General features: G+C 51.2%; 1 protein-coding gene across 21 annotated transcripts in view; it reads left to right on the top strand.

Moving 5' to 3' along the window:
• Window positions 1–11,727, top strand: part of COL13A1 (collagen type XIII alpha 1 chain) — a 149,077-nt gene extending 137,350 nt beyond the window's left edge. For 19 of the 21 annotated variants that reach the window (XM_041749345.1, XM_041749342.1, XM_041749350.1 and 16 more), the window contains 4 exons: window positions 794–829; window positions 5,836–5,922; window positions 9,475–9,513; window positions 11,280–11,727. In XM_041749345.1, coding sequence (XP_041605279.1) covers window positions 794–829; window positions 5,836–5,922; window positions 9,475–9,513; window positions 11,280–11,282 — 165 coding nt within the window. In that variant the 3' untranslated portion in view covers window positions 11,283–11,727. Of the gene's footprint in view, window positions 1–793; window positions 830–5,835; window positions 5,923–6,832; window positions 6,911–9,474; window positions 9,514–11,279 lie in introns of all 21 variants that reach the window. The other 2 variants (XM_041749331.1, XM_041749338.1) reach the window with 2 other exon arrangements.
• Window positions 11,728–22,263: the final 10,536 nt, after the last annotated feature.

Below are 22,263 nucleotides of genomic sequence, written 5' to 3'. Positions count from 1 at the left end.
GGTCCTTAGCCATGCGGACCATCTGACAGAGGCATAGCATCATAGCAGAGGCATATGGGCCCCTCCCACCACAGTGGGGGTCACACAGATGAATGTGCTATGGCCCCTGCCATCAAGGAGATGCAGAAGGAAATCCAGATCATTATAATGCAAGAAGGAGATGTTTCATGAGAGGGGAAGCCTTCCCAAGACACTGCCTCCCAGTTACAGCAGACTTTCTGTTGTGTTGTTATAAAAGCTGATGGCCTAAGAGAGCCAAGACCTTTGTCTCCCACCCACTTGGAGGTTGTACATCTGTTCACCAGTCCCATGCTTGGCTGCCCAAGCAGCTTTGCCCCAGCCAACCCAGGCCAGTCTTTGCCTTGTGCCATTCCCCCAGCAGAAGACAGGGAGAATAGCCCGTACCTTGCAAAGAGGGTATGAGCAGCTTTGGGGTTACTTTTCTAGCAAGAGCCTGGCGGGAGAGCCACGCAAACACCTCTTCTGGCAGGAGACTTTTCTGCACCCAGACCACGTCCTCCGCACCTGCTGCTCACTGGCATCCGTGAGCTAGAACAGGGTTGCGGTCCAGGGCCTTGGCTGCAGACCAAGAAAACCAGAACCGTGTTCTGGGCAAAGCCCAGATGTGTCTTGAGGTCAAGTCCCTTTGTCCCCCTTCAGTACAATGGGGATATCGAAGCCTGTCTCTGGAGAATTAGGCATCGGTGAAGACCTTATGAGCCTGGAAGGAAGGCCTGGACGGCCATCCTGTCTTTCCTCATTAATGTGTCTTCATTTCTGGGATTTATTGCAGGGTTTACACGGACCACCCGGGGACAAAGGAAACCGGGTGAGTCTGAGCCCTTGCACTTTGGCTCTGCTTACTAATGCCTTCATGATGTGGTGGAATGATCAATTGGGGATTCCTGACCCAACATTGGCAAATACACTTCTTCCTGGTAAATCATCCTGAATTACAAGGTTTTATAGTGAGGAGCTTACTCTGTAGCGTGCAGGCAGCCCGGGGCCTAATCCTGAAATGGAAGCATGGATTTTTCCACAGGACAAGCGGAGATCAAATCCCACGGTGGCCATCAGATTAGCGTTGCCATCCAGCAACGGGAGTCACGTGCCCACTCTCTCTACAGTGCCCTGCTAATGGATCCCTGAATGGTATTTTTTTAGACCCCTCATTGCCTAGTCGTAGCCTTCTGAGACTTCATTTTGCCAGGCAGCCCAGGCCACTGGTGAGAGAGAAATAAATTCCGGTTCCAAGCACAAGCAGACAGCTGTTGTAAGCAGCCAACCCTTTAAAAAAGTGTCACAGCCCTCATTTCTCTTGGAAAGGGTCCGCGGGACCATGAAATGAATTGCACCTTCTGAGGTCCTTGGCTGTCCCTTTGATTTCTGCTGTCATCACCAGGACACAGCTGTTGAATGTCCACAGCACCCATGGCCATGTGGTAGGATGTGACACACGCCATGTATATGACACATGCCACATGTGGGCCCTGCAGGGACCTTTTAACTGCATTTGACCAAGAGATGAGCTGTGGGTCGGTTCACAGAATGTCTCATCTGCTGCTTCATCACAGTGGTCCCCAGAGTGTGACCCACAGTGCCTAGACACCCCAGTGCATCTACTAGCAGGTCATGGTGTCCCGGGGTCTTAGAGGGAGAAGAGAACAAGTGGAAGACCAGATGGAGAGGCAGGCCAGAACCACGACAAAATATACTGAGGTCACACAGAGCATTAGAGGCAGAGCAAGTGGCTCCTAGATCCCAGGTTTCCAGATGATCTTTGAACACTGATAGCCATGATCATGAATAGAAAGTGCCAGAATCTATATGCTTATATCTTGCACCAATTCTAGGCTTTTCCATTTAAGATATTTATTGAACTCTTTTATATCCCTAAATTCTCCTTTTTTGGCAGCTGGTGGAAAGTAACTCAATACGTTTCATATATTCTATAAATAAGAAGCAGGCAGAGTGACCTCTCCCAAACTTTCCATGGAAGACCAAGTCTAGAAACCATCGGAATTGTCAGACCTATTTCCAGGAAGGTGCTGGCTAGGAAGGCAGGCTAGGAAGCCCACCTTCCTTACTGTGCCATCAAAGAATTGAGGCCACTAAAAAAAATTGATCATTCCACCTCTTAACTGGCATACTAATCTCTTTTCTAATCTATTTCTAAAGTGTTCTGGTTGTCTTTATCACATTCAATTAATACTTTTAAACTATTTCTTAAGACTTTTTCAGTTGGCTTATGGCAGAGAGTCATTGGAAAGCTGAGAAACTAGTCCTTGGGTGGCAGTGATCACGTTGCCCTAGAGGTGGAGGCAGGGCAGGCAAATGCCCTTGTCACAGGTGGAGGGGTGGCAGGGGCCTGGAGACGCTGAGGTAGGCATCTGGGGTTATGAAATAAGCCAGTAAGGTCCCAGGAATCAGTGGAAGAATGCTGCTTCTCCACATCTCCTTCCTAAGGAAGTTTTACAACCCTTCCCCCGCCCCACTATAAATTGGCCAATATGTCACTTAGTAAAACTCAAGTCCAGAAAACAGTCAAGTTGCATGAACCTACTTTCGAGTAAGCCATAAAGAATAATTGACTTACTCCAAAGAGCAGGTTTCCGAACCAAGGAACAGTTTGTGTCCTCCACTCAAGAGATCTGACTCTCGAGTTGTTAGAATGTCCTAGAAGACCCCCCCATCCTGCATCTCGCCTCCTTAAACAGACCTCTTTATACCGCTGGCCCTAACAGACCTTTTGCAGGGAGATGTGACGGCTTAGTAATAAAGCCTTCCCGACAAAGAAAGTTCCAAAGTGCAGAGTCAGCGCTTTGCCATGGACAGGTCATTTTCCTGAGGCCTGGAAGCTCATGACACTTTGGTCAAGGGAGAAGACCAGAAGGGCTTAGATGCCATTCTAGGTAGAAGCCTCACTGTGACTTGTGAAGGCAAAGCTGCAGGTGTCCCAATCCCCAACCCCACCCACCACCATGTGTGAGAAGGTGGCTGCCTGAGACAGCTCTCATACTTCACCAGGTGTCACACCTGGGCCTGTTGTTGTCATCATCAGAGAGGCCCTGGTGGTGCACCACAAGCCCATTGCTCCATCTTACAGTGAATGGGGACACCATCTCAAAATGACCCTTCTCTGTGTCCCACCAGGCAACAGAAGGCGGGACATGAAAGGAAGAAGGTCCTTGTAGTAGCCCACAAGGCCCAGAGCTCCAAACAGGCCGTTTTTCTAAGAGGATACACACAGCAGTGGAAAGAATGTCCTGTCCTTATCACAAGGGACACTCTGACCCCTAACAGCCCTGGGATTTTGGCCCGGCAGCCATGCTTAGGATAAAAAAGTTCATCACACGATAAAGGATGGCCCTGGGCTCCTGGGGGGCCCAGTGGGTTAAGTGTCAGACTCTTGATCTCAGCTCAGGTCTCGATCTCGAGGTCGTGAGTTCAAGCACGGAGCCTACTTTTAAAAAGGGGAAGGGGGAGGGAAAAAAATAAAGGGTAGCATGAATTTGGCACATGGCATCAGGAAGTTAGGGTGCAGCGGTGGAGCTGCCTGCAAGCCAGCCAACTGGAAGGTCTGCATGCATGCAAGGCGGTTGCTGTCACTCTGTGAGACGCCTTGTCTGGGGTGCCTGTGCATGGGGTGCATGTATGAGTCGCCTGCTCAGCCAGGCCCCCATGGCCTCCTTACCTCTCCTCCTCCGTTATCTCCTTTGGCCGAGGCCGGACTCTTCCTTCCTTCACTCCTTCAATACTTCTCCCTGCAGATGCGCTCACCCCACTGCCAGACCCCAAGCCTCCCATCTTCCCCCTCCACTCTCCCAGCTTCAACTTAAAATCAATATATCTCTATTTTTTAAAGAAACCTCTGCTGCTTGACTTTCATCTGCCCTTTCCCTACCTAGAACCCCTCTCTGCAGGGCCTCTTTCATGCCACTCTTTGGGGCTGGGAGGTAGGGAGGATGTAGGTGAAGCTAGGACCCCCACTTTAGAGCCACTTCCTGGGCCCTTAGAACATGGGCCCATGGTGCCAGCTACCCACCCTGAAAGTCAGGACCACCACCTCCCCTCTGTTGCCCATAGGCAAATCATCCGGGACCTGAAACCTCATCTCCACCAATTCCTTGCTCAGGATCCTTGCCCACCCTCTGGACGTGGAAAGCTGTGTTCACTCCTACACTGGCTTGACCCAGGAGAACGAGGGACCACATTGCTAGGAAGGTTTACATGGGGCTTCCCAGCCCAACAGCTAGGGGTTTTGCTGGCCCACCTACTCGGAGGCTATTCATGCCATCACGTTCCCCTTGGTGGGTGTTGCTCAGAGCCTCACACCTAATACGCATATACACATTTCCTCTTGAATGCATCATTTTCCAAGTCAGCGTTTGCACTTTAGAAAATTCACTCAGAACAAGCCACTGGCAATTACAGAAAACCTCTGGAATCAAGACATTTGAGGAGTTTCCAAAGATTCAGAGAAACGTAAAAAATATTCTTGTCCTTGGCCTCCCCCTCAGGAACTGTGCAGCCTTCCACTACGGGAACACCGTAGACATGCCAGGTCATACGGCTGGTGGCAGCCTCGCTCCAGCACTGGCTCGTGAGAAGTAGTCGTCACTACTGTAATCATCATGAAGCAGCTCTCATTACGAGCACATACTCTATGCCACTAGTAAGTCCTTAACGTGCACAAAGACATCACAACAAAGTTTTGAGGCAGGTGTTATTATCCATGTTCTACAGGTGAAGAAAACAAGGCTCAGGTTTAGTAACTTCCCAAAGACACACTGCTGGTAAGAGACAGGACCCGCTCTGGCTCCAAGGCTTTCTTCTGATCACTGTGCCACCTGCCTTCAAGGCCTCGTCCACCTCGAGTAGCACGAGGAACCCCCCAACATTAGACAGTCAGCCTCCTGTAGTAGAGGAGAACCGTTCCCAAGAAGACACCCCATGGACACATTTGGCCCCTTTACAAGGAGACCCAACATGAAAATCCAAACTCAAATTCATCACGAACACTTCCCCACAGCCCTTCTTGAAATAGAGAGTGATCCTGACATGTACAAAATGGGGTTCGATTTAGAAAGATGATGCTTACCAAGTTTCTCAGAAACAGAAGAGTTCCTTGAACCAGCTTCTCTATATACAAATAACTGCCTCGGATTCAGAGCAGGATGGACCAGAGACACACATACGATGAGAGGACCTGATTGAGAGCCAGGGGTCACCCAGGAGCCCTGGACACACACGTACATGTATACACTTGTACACTCATGCACATACATACACTTGTAGACACCTGCCCAAGCACACAATCACACACCCATACGTGCAGACGTGTATGTGCACACATTCACATGGACCGTGTTCACACACACACACACACACACCACAGCTCTAAATAAAATGATCCTGCCTCCTAATAGAATATCAAAGAGAAGAAAACCTATTGGGACAAAAGTTGTCGGTTCAAAGTCTTTCGAAAATGAATCCTTCCAAGAGAAGGAAATCGGTCCCTCTGTTGATCACAGGCCCACTTTGGGCTCCAAATAAGCAAAACTGGCCCCAAATAACTTCCACTGCATTTCCCTCCCCTTCCAGCTCTGAACCCCCAGGTCTGATTTCCTCTTCTCCCCGCCCCCACCAGCTTTAGCCAAAGTTCCCAGTTTCTAGAGAGATGGGGAGGGGTGCTGGCCTCAAATCCAATTGGGAAGAATATCCTAATTAAGAGATGCTATTTTTTTTTCCTTTTTCTGTTTCTAACCATAACACATGAATGATCCTAAAGTTTTGATGTTATTTTTTTCTCTCGGACTAAACCATTATTTGCAGGGGGAGAGGGGGAAGAAAGGCTCTAGAGGGCCCAAAGGGGATAAGGGAGACCAAGGAGCGCCTGGATTAGATGCCCCCTGCCCGTTGGTATGTCTTCATTTATCACTTGCATTGTTCTGGTGTTCTTCCTTGAGGTTTGCAAGTTGGAAACTAAGAAGGCAAATAAGCTAAGACGACCAGTGACTGTCTACACTGATGCTACCAAGTCTGTTCACTTGGCCAAGGAGAATCTGCACTGTTGGTGGTACCCTCCAACCACAGCTGCAAGTCATTCTGGCTAAATCCCTTTCCTTTGAAGATGCAGAACAATTGGTGTATGGAAATAAGAACTTTCTCCCCAAGGAAAGGGATTTTGGAGCAGGCTTCAACTCTTTGCTCCAGAATGGCTTTGGAAGCCAGTGTAGCATTTGTGAGCCAAACATTTGCCTTCTTCGTTTTGTGACCAACTCTGTGGCCAACAGTTCAAGCTGTCGGAATCTTCTGTCAGGATGCAGGACACTCGGACCTGGGTGTCCATCTATGCCCCTGGGGTAGAACAAGGCCAGAAAAGAGGCCTTTAATATACGGCCTCCCAATGCCCACTAGCCAGCAGACCAAAGTCAGTAGATGGACTACCCCCCAGGAAGCACCCCCAAACAAGCTTATTAGGAATGATCTGGGGCTCATGAGCTGGGCTTCTCAACTGCCTTCACAATCCATTTGAAGGTTCTGCAAATTATGATGCACTAAATTTGAAGTTCATCTGTGATTATTCCAAGTGAATCTTTAAACGGAGAGGGGGCTGGTTGTACATGTTCCAAAGCTCAGCTCGTGAGGAAGCCAAAGAATGCACAAAAGCTGAGTTTGGAAACTGGGAATCAGTTGAGATTTGGGCCCTACTTGTAGATACTTGCAGGGTCCTGCATCCTGGCTGGGGTAGGACTTAGGCCTCTCCACTCCACAGTCGGAGCTGGCCAGCCTTGACCTAAATAATCATCGTGGTTGGTTTTGTGAACAGGGACACCGAGGTTTTAAAGGAGAGAAAGGGGAGCCGGGGTTACCAGGGCTGGACGGACTGGATGCCCCATGCCCATTGGTATGGCATCACCATCCCCTGCCTGCATGGCCGATTCAGGCTTCCCCACGTGTGTGGTTCTTGCCTGCATGTCTCCCCGGACGCCTACCCCCACCCCCACCATCACCGCACGCCTCCTGCCCCTTTTCTCTAAGGGTCACCCTGCCCTGGCTGGTCCTCCAGGGCTCCCGCCATGCCCCCTTGAGCATGCAAACTTTGCCAGGATGGTTTCTTGGCTTCTTCCTGCAGCTGCTTGGAAAGCACATCCTCTGAATGCAAGCCATCCTACTCGACCCCAAAGCCAGCTTTGGCTGCATCTGATAAAGAGGGTGTGATATACATCACATTATATATATAATGGAATATTAGCTCCTTTCTCAGCTGCTTCCAGCCAAACCTGCCCCCAGAAAGAAACCTAGGGAAGCGGATTCTCTGGACAGGTTCTTAGCAACTGTGACTTCTCTTCCTTCACACACTGCGGTTGGTTCGGCAAGCATCAGCTGAGCACCTGGCAAAACCCTTGAATGAGATGCCTGAGCCGGTCCCACCCCCCTTCCCGCTCCACCATCTCTCAGGAGGTGGCACAGGACAGACAGGCATATTCATAAACACAGGTGGACTGAGAAGTTCTAGAACTGAAGTAGGGGATGGGGCCACCCTGCCTGTTCTTCCAGGCTGGGTCTGGGGTCGCTGCCCCAGTGATACCCCCAGAACCAGGGGATGGTCCAAGATCAGGATTTTTAGATGCTAAAGGGTTCATCCCTTTTGCTGAAACCCTGGAAGACACTAGAAGATCCTCCCTTGGTTTCCCTTCCTTTCATCTTTAAATGGTTCACCACTGGCAAGTCTGGAAGAGAATAGAAAGGTTGGGGGTGTCATTGAGGAAAAGAAGGGAGGAGATGGGGAGGCACTTAGGAACCCTCTCCATGCATGTCCCCAGATGAGGACTCCGGGTCCCACATCCTGCCCCAGGGTCACATGGGAATTCTCTCTAAAGACAAGAGGGCAAATTATGAGAAACTATGCTGTGTGACCCTGCGACGTGACCACAGAGCTCCATGAAGAGAATTTTAGGACCAGTATACACAACACAAGAAGAGCGCAGAGTAGCTTGCTCTCTGTTTCCCCATCTCTGAAATCCCTGCTCGCCACCCCGCTTCCCCATTTCCCGGCCAGATGAACCCAAGCATGCAACCCGAGCATGCAACCACAGGACTCCCGGTCCCTCCAAAGCACCTCCACTAACCACCAGCCAGGTCTCCCGTCTGCCACATGCCTTCCGTGAGTTCTGCTTGCTGCAGCCCCAGCCACCTGCTCCTCTTTCCCACCCTCCCTCTGCCTGCCTCACGCCCCTCCGTGCCCCTGTCACCATCATGTGCCAATGGGAATGCCGCCGTGGCCCTCGGAGGCTCCTCTCCCTTCCAGAGTCCATGTGAAGTGCTGCACCGTGGCGGGCTGGGGAAAGGGGCAGAAGGTCTTCATGAAGCCCTGGAATGTACCACCTCCCTCTGCGGACCCTCCCTGACCCAGAGGGGACAATGAAGGTCATCTTTATTTGGTCCTTCATGCAAACCGGGGTTTTCTCTAGTAACATCCCATATCGATGTGTCCTTCGTCTATTAATTTTGCTGTGGAAGTGTCTATATCTTCCCTGTCATGTTTCTCATTGTTGGTCTTCTCCCGGTCTCCTGCGCTGTGTTATCGTGGACTTGGGGGGCGGGGGGATCTATCTCAGTACAAGATAACCAGGCTTCTTCGGCCTCTGGGTCGGGCCAGCTGCCTGCAGAATGCCAGGTGAGAGGTTTAGGCACCTGCCATGGTGATGAAATCGGCCTGGGGCACAGACGACTCCCATTCAACCTCCTCTGGGCTGACCACTGGCTCCGGTCCCCTGAAACCTGTGTCCATCCTTTCTGTGCCCTGGAGTGTGAGTTCTAGAATCTGGGCTGCGATTCGAGTAGACACACTCTGAGAACCAGATCTTTGTCCCGGTTCAGCTCCATTTTCCCCATTTTGTATCTCAGGACCACGTTGCAATACCTGTGAGGATGCTTGCCCCTTCATGTCCCGTCTTCCTCCTTATTGATTATCAGAAGGGACCTGCCTACACGTCCTCCTCCTACTGCTAAGGAAGAGAGGCAACCAAGACTGGGGGCATCTTAGCGACCATTTCATACAGCCATGCCTTCCCCAGGTTTTGCAGAGGAAGAGACAGGCCACCAAGTGCTGAGCATCTTACCCGAGAGCACCTGGCGTTCAGTCCAGCCAGAGCAGAGACCCACGGGGCTTAAGGCTGTCCTTAACAGGGCACTCAGGTCACCCTGCCCGCTGACCCCACAGGCTGGGGCAGCCCCTCCTGGCCTTGCACTATAACTACAAGTGACCCTAGTCAATGGGAAGTCCACCTGGCTTGCTTCCCCCCCTTCCGAGGCTCTGCCCTGGAGCAGAGAAGTAGACAACGGATGGGCTGTGTCCTGATCGGCTGCCACAGTATCTGTGGCCCTTGTCTCCCCACCCCACGCCGTCCCACTTGCCTGGGGAGCTATGTCAGAGTCTGAGCCGTCTGCCTTCCTTCCTCACTGCAGGGTGAAGACGGCTTACCGGTCCAGGGCTGTTGGAACAAGGTAAGGCTGCCCAGCGGTTTGCAGCTTCTTGGGGGCACAGGTGTACTTGCGGCTCCATTCTCAAGTGTGATTAAGCACATGCAATTTCCGTCCTGGGCCTCTCTGCAAATGACATAGGTCGAGAAAGAAACGATCCCAAAGGAACAATCACCACTTACCCTTCCCCTTGAACGATCCCAAAGGTGCCCATTAGACATCCCACACACTGCACTCAGAGAACTTTTAAAAAATGCCTTTTAAGGCCTCAGCAGACCCTCGAGTATGAAATTTCCATGTAGCCACACAACTGACGTCTTTATGCGTGATGTGGTTAATCTGCTCAGCACCTTTCCTCCAAGGACTACTGGACCAACTAATTTGAAAATTAGTTACCAGTAGCAATTCTCACAGCGTTCATATGTGGTCACTGAAGCCATTAAGCCACATGGTGACATTTATCCAGATGTAGGAAATCTGTGTTGCTTAACCTGTACCCTCACACAGCTTCTCTACCTCCTCGTAGAGACTGGCCGGTCCCTTACTCTACCCTTCTCCTTTGAACTTAAACTGACAGAGCTTCATGCTTGCACACACAAGTCCTACAGCCCAGCCTCTCCTGAGGTCCCAGAATTCCTACCAGTAGTGAGTTTCATTTCTTTGCCCCTGGCTTCACCATTATTAAGCTGACAACACAGGGCTTTGCCCCCGCATGAAATCACCCCACTCAGTCAGAGCCCCCCAGAGCACATGCTTTGGGGGGCTCTGACTGAGTGGGACCTCAGGAGGGGCTGGGCTGTAGGACTTGTGTGTCAACTTGACAAGGGCCATCATTTGCTAATCCAGAAGCCCAGTCAGGTCCGAAGCAAAGGTAGCAGCTGCCGTGCTGCTCACCCTCCCTCTGCGGCCTCCCTCCACCCTGCTCCCGCTGAGATTGCTCACAATCCCACGTGGTCTCAAGGTGTTGGTTTGTCCTCATGAAAGGGCTGGAGACCCCAGCATGTTCAAGAGTTTGTGCTTAGCTAATCTAGCCCTGTCTCAGTGACAGCAGAGCACACTAACAGTCAGACGAAGAGCTCCTCTGTGCTAAATGCCCAGAGTCTCATCAGTTCACAGGACTGAGTTAAAAGTAGTGAAGCCACTAGGATGGCTCCACGAGGCCCAAGGCGGAGTCCCTACGCGCCCAGGTACCCAACACATCCTTGACCAGAGAAAGGGAAAGCTCAGTCTCAAGGGAGATGGCGCCCTGAGAACCCACCCCTCCAGCCATGCCTCATCCCATTGGTGGGTTCCCCTAGACCTGGTTAAAACTCCATCGACACAGGGAAGAAGCACATCGAATGAGGTGTTTCCAAGATTTCCTTCTTCACAATTGCTGCTGATGGTTAGGAGATGGAAGTGGTTGAACTTAGGAGGGGAAGAAGAGCCACTATCGAGAGCTACAGTGTCTTGGGGAAGCAACCAGAGAGCCTCCTGTCTGTTGGTTCACACCATAGGTTCAGTATGTGAAGATGCAATAATTCATCAAAAGAGGCACCTTCAAAGGCCACATGGGGAGCAGGTGCCCTCTAGTGTCCAAGAAGGGGGTGACAGGAAGGCGAAAATGATTTTCTGCTTTGGGGGTGCAGACAGCACCAGGATCTTCCCCCCGGGGGGCCGTGGTTCCCCCATCCAGAGCTGCCCTCCACCCCAAACCTGCAAAGAGCACCCTCCTTTCCCACAAGGGAAATAGACACCCACAGACCCATGAACACTAACTCTACATCGTTTTGTGTGTTTTTGTTTTGCAGTGATGCCTCTAACCTGGGATTGGCCTGTGTGTGTGTTTGTACATAGAATATTTATTTTTATACAGTTTTCACTTTTTGAAAATGCCATAAGTATGATGCATCTTACAGATTATTAAAAAAAAAAAAGAAAAAGAAAAACCTGCATATTTTGTACAGAAAATGCCAACCTCTTTCCTTTTGTTTACAAGATGTTTTGTATAAGTCTACGACTCTAATACACTTTTTGTTTGTGAGTATGGGCATATGTTTGCATGATATTTGTGCACACTTATTAAGTATTGAAGCTTAATAAATTATTGTGTTCTGGTGCCAAAGGGGGCCAGCCGGCACCCAGGTGCTGGCTAGCTTATGTGTGAACTCACGGGGAAGTGGACGTCAGTGGTGTTTGCCAACTAGGTGTGTCTAAGAATATTTTAAACTCTTATAATTAAAAAAAAAATGAAACGTGGCAACTCATGATCCTGATCAATCATTACATTAAATACATTCTTTCTTGTGAAAGCAGGAAGACCCAGAAGCAAGGGTTCTCAGAGGTATAGGGGAACGTATGGAAATGTGAGATCCAACAGAGGGAAGGGGGGTCACTTAAGCAAGGCCTCTTGTATGTAACACATCCCAAGTTCATTATGGTGCCATTGGAGCATTTCAAGTTCCAGTTCAGCTCTGCTGAAATCCACTGGGTCTCCAGAATCCCAAAGGGCTATTTGTTACTGCGTTCAGTGTTGTGTTCTTCTCTCTTTTGAGAGGCAGTTGGTAGTAACAGCCATTGCTGCTGGTGGCTGTTCATTTAATGCAAATTTGCAAGGCCCACTCACCCCTAGCTGCTGAGAAGTGTGCCTCTATTCCCATTCCACTCCAACAAGAGTATTCAGAATATACTCACAGATCTGGGCCAGATTGGCAATCTGAAGTTGTGTTATTTTTTAATAAATAGGGTTTTAGGGCACCTGGGTGGCTCAGTGGTTGAGCATCTGCCTTTAGCTCAGGTTGTGATCCTAAGGCCCTGGGATCGAGTCCTGAATGGGGCTCCACAAAATCTTTAAAAAAAAATTTTTTTAAATAAATAAATAGAGTCTTATAGAGTTCTATTCATAGCACACAGCTTAGTAAAGGTCTCAGGAAACCTTTATTGCCTGCCTTAAAGTCTACATGAGTACTACCTGTGATGTAGCACACAGGTTTACTGTTCAATGGTTTTTTTGTTTGGGTTTTTTTTTAAGATTTTATTTATTTATTTATTCATGAGAGACACACAGAGAGAGGCAGAGACATAGGCAGAGGGAGAAGCAGGCTTCCTATGGTGAGCCTGTTGCGGGACTCGATCCCAGGACCCCGGGATCACGACCTGAGCCAAAGGCAGATGCCCAACTGCTAAGCCACCCAGGTGCCCCTGTTTGATGTTTTAAAACATAAGTTGGTGCTGCTTCAGGACTTGAAAATAACAAACTGCTTGAGTATTATAAACATCCCCCCTTTTTATTTAATTTAGGTTTTAATTTTTCTTAATATATCCTTTCTTCATAGACAGGACAATGGCAAACTTAAGCTCAGACTCTGTACACACAGTCACATGAACTCTATATGAGGGGCCTTCACATTCGTGAGACCCTTGCCACATTGCAGTAATGGGACCACGGGCTGCCCAGACCCCATGGACCAACCATCCCAACATTCCCACTCTAGATGGCCGACCACTCCATGTTTGGGGAATCAGACGGCTTTCTCCTCTGGGTCTCGGCTTCCTTGTCTGACAAGCAAAGTGTGGAACAGGAGCTGGCCTCTCTGGTCATTGAACAGAGTTCACCTGTCCCCTCCCTCACAGGGCAGAAGCTGCCAGCTGGCATGCTTGCTATTCCAATGGTGGGAGGTTGCTAGGATGTGGCCTTTTCCAAGTAATCCTGAGTCCAGGGATGCTTCTCACCCCGAGGGAGGGCTGATTCATCAGACAAAGTGCCACAGGCCCGGGCCCATAGTATTTTCAGGGGCTGAGAAAATACTTCCATTTTCATTTCTTTTAAATTCAGGGGAGAAAAAAATGAGTCTTCAATAATGAATCCAACCAGGGTTATATTCATCTTTCTACCAGAGCAGTCCTAAAATCTAATTTTTGCCACAAAGACAAAAGTGTCTACAGCCCACGAAAGTCACAATGCAGCCCTGCCCACACCTGCTCCCCGAGATTTGCCCATTTCCACCACTTGCAGGGCCGCCTCCTCATCCCTTCCTTTTGCTTCCATCTACCCCAATGGAGGTCCTGAAGAATCAGGGTACCTGGGTCTCGTAGACCTGCTCCCTTTCAGCCTCTCATTGGAGCGATCTGAGCCCACTGATGGCCTCAGACTAGAGTCAAACATTAGCTGGAAGGCTCCAGAGCCCGGGCACTGTGCAAGCTGAATGCCCAGGTAAACTGGCCGAGTAGAAGGCTCTTGTACTTGATTTCAGTCCTGGTGTTAATTCATTTCCTTATTACCCGCCCCCCAGCTAGCACCTCAGGGATCCAAGGCCCCTCGAAGGAATGCAGAGAATAGCACAGAAATACATTTGAGGAAAAATTTAAAAGCCAGTGCCAAGGAGAAATAAGTACAGAGGAGGTGACAGGCCCAGATGGGCTCAGGAAGGTCCTCCACACATGTCACTTCAAGCTGCCTAGTGGTTGGGAGACTAAAAGAGGGACTGGTTTTAGTGACCACGAGGCCCTGCCCAGTGGGTGGCCGTTCATTGGGGCAGACTCAGCACATGCAGGCTCGTTGTCTCTTCATGAGCTTTGGTGCCTGGTGTATCCTCAGCCAGGACCTCCCCTCTGCAGGGGCCGAGAGCTGTGTACCTGAGGACTCCTGACTTCAGGACTCCTCTTGGGCCTCTCCAACTGGGACCTTCACTCAGCTTGTCCCTTTGTCAAATGGAATGCAGGGAGATTAGAAGTAGGGAACCCTGGGATCCCTGGGTGGCTCAGCAGTTTGGCACCTGCCTTTAGCCCAGGGCGCAATCCTGGAGTCCCGGGATCGAGTCCCACATCGGGCTCCCGGCATGGAGCCTGCTTCTCTCTCTGCCTGTGTCTCTGCCTGCCACCACCCCGCCCCCCATGTGTCTATCATAAATAAATAAATAAATAAATAAATAAATAAATAAATAAATAAATCTTTAAAAAAAAAAAAAAAGAAGAAGTAGGGAACCCAATGGTCAAGAAGTCTGCAGAGTCGCTGGGGATCAGTACTAATGCCAGCAGACCAGAAGCACAAGGAGTACCAGGTGCCAGGGGCTGGTACCAGAGAGCATTCACAGAGGTTAGGGACCCTCACTGCCTCCCTGGGACTTTGCAGCCCCTTCTACTGAGAACTGCTCGCCCAGGAAGCGAATGATGCACCCAAGCCCCACCCCTGCCCACTGCCCTGTCCAGCCCTGCGCTCTGCCTCAGGTACCATGTTATGGCCCAGCACTGCCTACCTGGAGGCTTGCGAACACCTGGCTGAACAAAAGACTGAGCCAGTGCCCCCACGGGGACAGTGGATCGAAGTGGTCTAGGCCCAAATAATTGCTCGCACCAAGGTCAGTGACTTGTGTCCCTGAAGTCATGTGGGCCAAAGGAAGACTCCCTAGGAAGGAATGGCTCCCTCCACACGTGTCCACACCGCCACACCTCTGCCTCGTGCACTGCTTCCTCCCTGCCAGGCTGAGGGCCGGCCTCCCTTCCAGGGCCCCTCATTTCACCTGGCAGACTGAGGTGCCACAGACATGGGGGGACTTCAGGTGAGTCCACGGAGGGGGAAGGCGCTCGCCATCAAGTCAGGAGGCTCAGCTTCCAGTCTGCCTCCGTTGTCAACTATGTGGCATGGGACAACTTATTCCAGCTCTCAGTTTACCCAGACGTCAAACGAGGAAGTGACCTCATTTGCCTACCTGGAGGCTTGCAAACCTCCAGGGTGACCTCTAACGACCCGAAACCCGCTGATTCTGCTGACCGGGCGGCATCCAGGAGGACCAGGACACTGGAGCATTCGTTCCCTGGCCCTCTAGCTAGAGCTACCTGGCTGTGACAGTATGATGCATGGAGTTGGCATTGCAAAACCGTGTGCTGCATGTGCGTGCTCCGTAACCCCAAAGGACAGGACTCCAAGTAGCCGGAGCCGATGGGCTCAGTGAGTGGGGTCAGCTCTCCTAGGGCAGGATGGCGGCCTTTCTCTCATTGGTGTCTATACTGCTAAATTCATCAGTGAAAAGTGATACAGGTTTAACCACCTGGCACACAGGGGGAGTCCCTAGAGCCTCACAAGTGTTCAGGGACACTGTGCTGCCGTGGTGAGGTTCACCCCACCCTCCCGCATCTCCAGCTCCCTGCACCCCTGCCCATGCACCATCCGCACAGCACAGCCTGGCCGGCCACCCACCCTGGCCTGGCCCCTGGACACCCCTCAGACACCGCAAGAGTTAAGCAGCCTCGGCTCCGCACCACTGAAAAGAAGGGAAGGGTGGGCCAGTGTGAGTGAATCTGGAAAGAAGGTGCTCACAAAGGGGAAGAGCAGGGAAAGAAGAACCAGGGAGGGACAAGCTGCCCATTTCTTCAAGGAGTGCATTTTCGAGGTGGAGTTTCCTTGAGGCATGCTCCCACTGTGGTGGAGGACAGGGAGATCGCACAGGGAAAAGGAGTTGCTGTGGTTTTTTTCTTAACATTTTATGTATTTATTCATGAGAAACACAGAGAGGCAGAGACACAGGCAGAGGGAGAAGCAGGCTCCCCACAGGGAGCCCAATGTGGGACTCGATCTCAGGACCCCAGGATCACGCCCTGAACCGAAGGCAGATCCTCAACCTCTGAGCCACCCAGGTGCCCAAAAAAGGGGTTTTATATGCTGAGGCACAGCGACCACCACCCTACTCCACCCCCCGTCCCTGGGGAAGCCCTGCCTCTTGGGGACAGCCAAGCATCCGCAAAGAACAGTGTAGACAGAGGCAGAACTGGACTGAGGCCGAGCCTGGGCACCGCGGGGCCTTTTCCTGCCCGGGTCTGCTCACAGGTCCCAACACACACCCTCCACTTCCCCTCCACACCTTGGCCCATGCCAGGCCCTTAGCCTGCCAGGCTCTTCTTTCTCACCTGTCAAAACTCTACCCTGTTTTCAAGGCTCACCTCAGACCACTGGGGCCCTGGGAAGACTTTTCTGGGTTCCTAAGTTGAGTGAGTCTCCTTCCTTGGAACAACCTGGAACTCTGAGTTCTTTTCTTCCTCCATCTTCTAATAGAGGAGGAAATGTCTGTCTTCCACACCAGACAGTGAGCTCTTGAGGGGAAGGGACTTACTGATCCATTAGGCACTTGGACGGGCACCTGGGTGGCTCAGCAGTTGAACGTCTGCCTTTGGCTCAGGGCGTGATCTTGGGGTCTCGAGATCGAGTCCCACTTCAGGCTCCCTGCATGGAGCCTCCTTCTCCCTCTGCCTGTGTCTCTGCCTCTATCTCTGTGTGTGTGTCTCTCTCATGAATAAATAAATAAAATCTTTTTTTAAAAAAATTAGGCACCTGGAGACCTAGCTCAGTGTCTCCTTCCCATAGGCAAGGCTCACAAACATCCACCACCTGATGAGTCATCAGGCTACCTGATCAAAGCACTGCTACAAGCAGGCAGTGGGCAAGGAGGCTGGGGCTACTGTGGACTATGAGGCCCAGTCTGCCCTCCAAGAGGGAGCAGGGATGCTAAGTGCTAAGTGAAGGCACAGTGGGGGGACTCTGTGGTGGCCAGTGTGGCCAGAATGAAGGGACAGAGTTTGCTCGGAAGGGGTTACAGAGGAAAGAGGGAGTAGCTGGCTGCCATGGACACAGTCTCCCCCTTGCCCGGTCCTCCATCCCCTGGTACAGTCTTCCGTGGAGCATCCGCCTGGGCCACGCTTGCTTCTCCAATCAGGGATGGGATGATGAGATTTCTGCAAAAGAAGGGGGGCAGGGAGGATGGGGTCCACGCTGGGAGTCCGCCAGGGTTGGCCAGATCTGGGGGATCCTGCGGCCCAGGGAGGTGACCCTGCAAGCCAATCCTCCATGAGCCTCCTTCTCAAACATCCCCTTCTCTATGCCTCCTCAAGGGCCAGAGTCCATGGTTGGTGGCCAAGAAGTGAAGCCAGCCAGCCCCGAGTCTCAGGGAAAAGCACTTTGGCCCGGAGGAGGGAGAAGACAGAGCTACCCCTGGACAGAGGCTCACGGGCCAAACCCTTCCCAGGGGACCAGCTTGAGGGCTGATGAAAAGGTCTCCACAAGGACCATGGGCCCTGGGCCCTCCCTGAGGGCCAGAGCCCAACCAGAAGATTCACCGGGCGAGCCGTCTCCTCCAGCTCTCGGCTGAAAGTTGGGCTTAGCCCGCAGCCAGACCCGCTGCTGCTCCTGCATCTCCTGCACCTCGCAGGGCTCTCGGGCCCCCCTTTCTCCCGGGCACTCGCAGTTCCATGAGCAGCCTCTCCGCAGAGGCGCTGCCCGCTTGTCATGCTCTGACCTCGGAAAGCTTCCCCAGGAGGCCGGGGCCAGAGGCCCGTCCGCTTCCCAGCTCTTTCTCATCGCATTTCCTTTAAGCTCCTTCGCTGCATCACTGTGAACCCTCACACCTCCTGGGTTCTGTCCGATGCCATAAACTGAGGAGCACGCCAGGCCGGCAACGCAGAGAGCATCTGTCTTCGAGAGGAAAGGGCAATGATGTCAGAGGGGAGAGGAGCCCCTGAGCAAGACCGGGCAATGAGGTTGGACGCCTGGGCTGGCCCTCAGAGCCAAGGGCCCCACACAGCCAGCCCAGTGACCTGAGACGCTCCGGCTGGTACCAAGCTGACAGTGATGGAGAGAGACAGCAATCTACACAGTTTCAAGAAGATCTGGAATAAGGCCTCTCCCTTTCACCAGACTGTGGAAGGACAGTACTCGGAAAGTACCCACCTGCTGCCTTCCTTCTCCCTCGGTCACCCGTGAGCAGACCACCTTTGCCTCCTGCCTCTCCCATGAACAGGGTGGCTGTGTTCTCTCATTTAGTCGAGAACCTTCTACAAGTAAAGCAGGGCACTGCTGATGATCCTGCCGTGACAGCAGAGTCTATCTACCTGGCCGACCAGGACGTGGGGCCACATAAACCGTCACCCAACATGTGAGTCACCCCCTAGCCCTCCCAGGGCAAGCTCTGACAAGGACTGCACCCTTCCTGTTTCCTTAGAGCTGCAACCAGACACCAGGGCTTCAGGGGTCGGGGCCAGGTGGACCCCTGGGTGCAGAGCACCAGGATACCACCCAGTTCTCACCTCCGTTCACCCCTGATTTGAGGTAAGCACAGAACTGAAAGGACATCCACACCAGAACGGGAGGCAGGCCAGAGAAGGGCGGTGGGCCCTCAAAGCAAAGCGAGGTCTTCTTGAATAAACCAACAGCTCCGAGGAATTCCTTCCCTAGGCATTTCCAAGATGGAATGACTGGGTCACCAGGCACACACATTCTGACCTTAATTCCGTAACCTCATTCCTCAGCCCCGCAGATTAAAAAAAAAAAAATACATGAGAACAAGTGTATGGTTTTTCCCATTCACAGTGTCTGGCCCACAAAGCTGTCAGTCCTGCCCCTTTGGATCCTAAGTGGGCACAGCAGCCTCTTTCCCCAAGTGGGAGGAGCACACCCAGGGTTACAGACAGACGGCATGGGCCAGTCACGGAGCACTTTGGGGTCAGGGGCCGTTGTGCACAACTGAATGTGGCAAAAGTCAAAGCTGATGGACCCGGGTGGTGATCTAGACATGACGTGGGGCTCGCGGGTACTGCTGGGTGTTTATAGCCAGGTGAACCGGCCACCCAACACTCCTGCCATCCTGAGGGCAGGCGGGGGCATGGGAGAATTAAAAAGCATCCCCAATAGGGCATGACACACAAGTGAATGGGTTCGAGGAACTTTTGATGACTCACAGGATCCTGGAGGCGTGTAGATGGTCAAGTGGGTGTCAGCACCTGCCCGGAAACCGCTCTGAGCCAGTGTCGTGGAGGAAGACTCCTCCTCACAGCCACCTTGGAAGAGTGGACACTGCCAGTCCCTGGGCTCTCTTCACTGTAGGAAAGACCGCGAAACCGCCTGCTCACAGACGTTTTTCTTGCACTCCGCTCATTCCAAAGACCAAGTGTTTTATTGCACGCGCCCGCCAAAATAAACACGCCTGCAAGTCCACGGCCGGAGGGATCGCGCCACGGCCCAGGAAGGAGGTGCGCGTGCCGGGCCACCTGCCACCTGCCAGCAGGGCCGTGGGCAAGGCCGGCCTCTGGCCCTCGGCTGTGACCCCAATGGGTTGCGGCTGTCGAGAAGAAGGATGGGGAAACACACGGCAAAGCGCCCTGTAAAGGTTAGACAATGCACTGGTTGGTGTTCACTGGTTTTTTGTTTTTTAAATCTTGCTTTTTGTAGTCAGACCTCAATCAACTAGAGTCACTTGAAAAAGGATGCATTAAAATTTCCGACAAAATCAGATTCAAAGCAGGCCCTCTTGCGTCCACCCAGAGGGCCTGGAGGACAAACCCAGGGTGCTGAATCTGGGTCGGAGACATGGTGGCTGATAATGGGGGGTCTGGGGGGACAGGGCCGTGGCTGCAGATGGTCCCCTGGGAAGTTGCTTTTTATAAACTAAATGCCATAAATCCTCCTAGGGTTTCATTTTTCTTTTCCCTTTCAGGGAAAAATCGGTCATTTTTTTTTAATCCTTCTTTAAAATTCCCGTTACCCATATTCCTGGTTGAACGAGGATTCTCCTCTTTTTTGGACCCCAACAGATGTTTTATTGGTGCCGGGCCGCTCCCCACCCCAGCGGCCTCCTGCCCTCCCTCTGCTCCCCGCCAGGGCCCTCTTGCACACGGTGGGCAAGACTCCCTGGCCATCAACCTGTTGTCTTAAGTTTAACAATCATACCTCACTAATTCAGGAGAAGTTCTATTGCCGGACTCCTCAGTGCAGTTATAGTTGAGCTTTAGTGCATTTTTTCAAAGTGAGTCAGAATGTAATTTTCAGAATTGCCTAATGAAGGTCAACAGCTTTTTTGACCACTGTATAGATTTAGACAGTAGGGGGAAAAAAACAACTTTTCAAGAGTAATCCTTAGATGATAAAAGCACTAATTCATTACTATTTTTTCTTGTACTTTCTTTTGGTAAGGACCTATCCATACTGCAGGCAGTGGGTCTTTTCTTTGGAAGAAAACATTTACCTGTATATAGTTTGCTAATGATTGAACTTTTTCTATCATTTCTGTTTTGATGTTAAAGCAAGATGTCTTCTTTTTACTAATTGTATTTTTCCTATGACTTTCAAAAAGTTATTTCCCCTGAGCTCTCCTTTGGGTCAAAAGCGCCTCCTGTGAAGGCAACGTGGTGCTAAGCCCCCTGGAGTGAGCCACCCTCACCCACGCACTCACCCCCCTCATCCCAAGTGTCCCCAACAATGTGCACAGCTGTCCCATCCTGACCCCTGCAGGAATCCCTTTCACACACTAGTGTCTTATACCAAAAAGAAGTCATTTTTCAACAAGCAGGACCTTTCCTGGGCTGCAGGTGGGTCCCTGGTTTCCAGGGGGCCCCATTATTACCTCCATACAGGTGCCCAGGGGCTTGTTCCTCCTCACCAGGTAAAGCAATTGGTGGGAGCCTCAGAGGTTTTTACCTGCTTGATGTTTGTGGCACTTTGCCCAACGGTTGCCAAAGCCCCTTACTAATCTCTGACCCTCCCCCTGGGGCTAAGACCCCCAGCCCGTCAGCTCAGATGGTCTCCTGGCACCCTCTGTGGATCTCTCACCTCCTTATCTGCCATCTGCCCTCAGTCTGTTTTCTTTTGTTTTCAGATCTCTCTCCATTCACCTCTCCCCAGCTCCCTTGGCTCTCCACCCACCACCCCTCCACCCCCTCCCCGTGTCCCTGCCCTCAGCCCTTTGTGTCTGCATTCCCATCCTGTCCCCCAGAACTCCCCCCCATTCTAGCTCACCTTCACAAAACTAAGTCTCCTGGGAGAAAGATCTGCCATCTTGTCAGGTTGTGTGACAGTTTTGTTTGCCTACCAAACACTCCTGGTGCCTTTCAATCAAGTTGTCTTTGACAGATGTATCTTCCTATGTCCCCCTTAAGTAGGGGAAATATACGCTTTTACTTCATTTCAGGTGTTTATTTTTTTTTCAGGTGTTTATTCTGATAAAACATTGTTATTAGGACCTACGGGTGAAAAAATGCTCTGTTTTCTCTGTTGTTTGGTCAGGGTCATAAGCAAATCTCTGGGGTTTTCTATTGGTTTTAAGTTCAGTATGTTACAGTGAACTTGTCAGTACAGACCTGTGGCACTCCACACCTCCAGGGGAAGGCAGCAGGCTACAGAGCAAAGAGTTTCAGCTTCCCCATCCTCAAAAGGGTGAAACTCGATGTAATATTTTGCCATTCTAGAATTTGATTGCTTTTTTGCTGATTTCATCGGGTCAAATGTATTTGTCTTTAAGCCTATCAGGGATTGGTTTGGTTTGGTTTGGTTTTTAGTGACAAAAGTGTCTATTTTTTTTCTAAATGTGAAGAGGTTTTCTGGCTCCAGCCTGAGCTGATAAATGCTTCCTTCTCACCAAGCCTGAATGCAGAGCTGCGGTGAACAAAGGAAGGCTACAATTCCCTGTGTGGTTCCTTCCTTTTCCTGTGGGAACTCACTGGGTTTCCTTCTGTGCATGGACTGTTGGAATCTGGGATGAGGTTTCTAACATGTGATGAGACGTTCAGAGAAACCCAGTGCCAGGTATTTGTGGCAGAAAATAGAAGAGCTAATCCTTTTCTTAAAAACCAACTCTTTGTTCTATAGCTTAACAGAGAAAGCAAGCCAATTCCATGGCCATCCAAGTCCCTCCATGAGAGACTATCAGGATATCCCATGAAGGAGCAGGGGGTCTGCAGGGTTCCCATCACCATGGCCATTAGAGTTCAATGCGTACGCTCTAGAATGATCAATATAAATCTCTAAGGGGTTTTGTT

This window comes from Vulpes lagopus, chromosome 3 (assembly GCF_018345385.1).
Source record: "Vulpes lagopus strain Blue_001 chromosome 3, ASM1834538v1, whole genome shotgun sequence".
Taxonomy (NCBI): domain Eukaryota; kingdom Metazoa; phylum Chordata; class Mammalia; order Carnivora; family Canidae; genus Vulpes; species Vulpes lagopus.
Note: the sequence above shows the minus strand (reverse complement) of the source record. Positions and strands in the feature narration are given on the sequence as shown.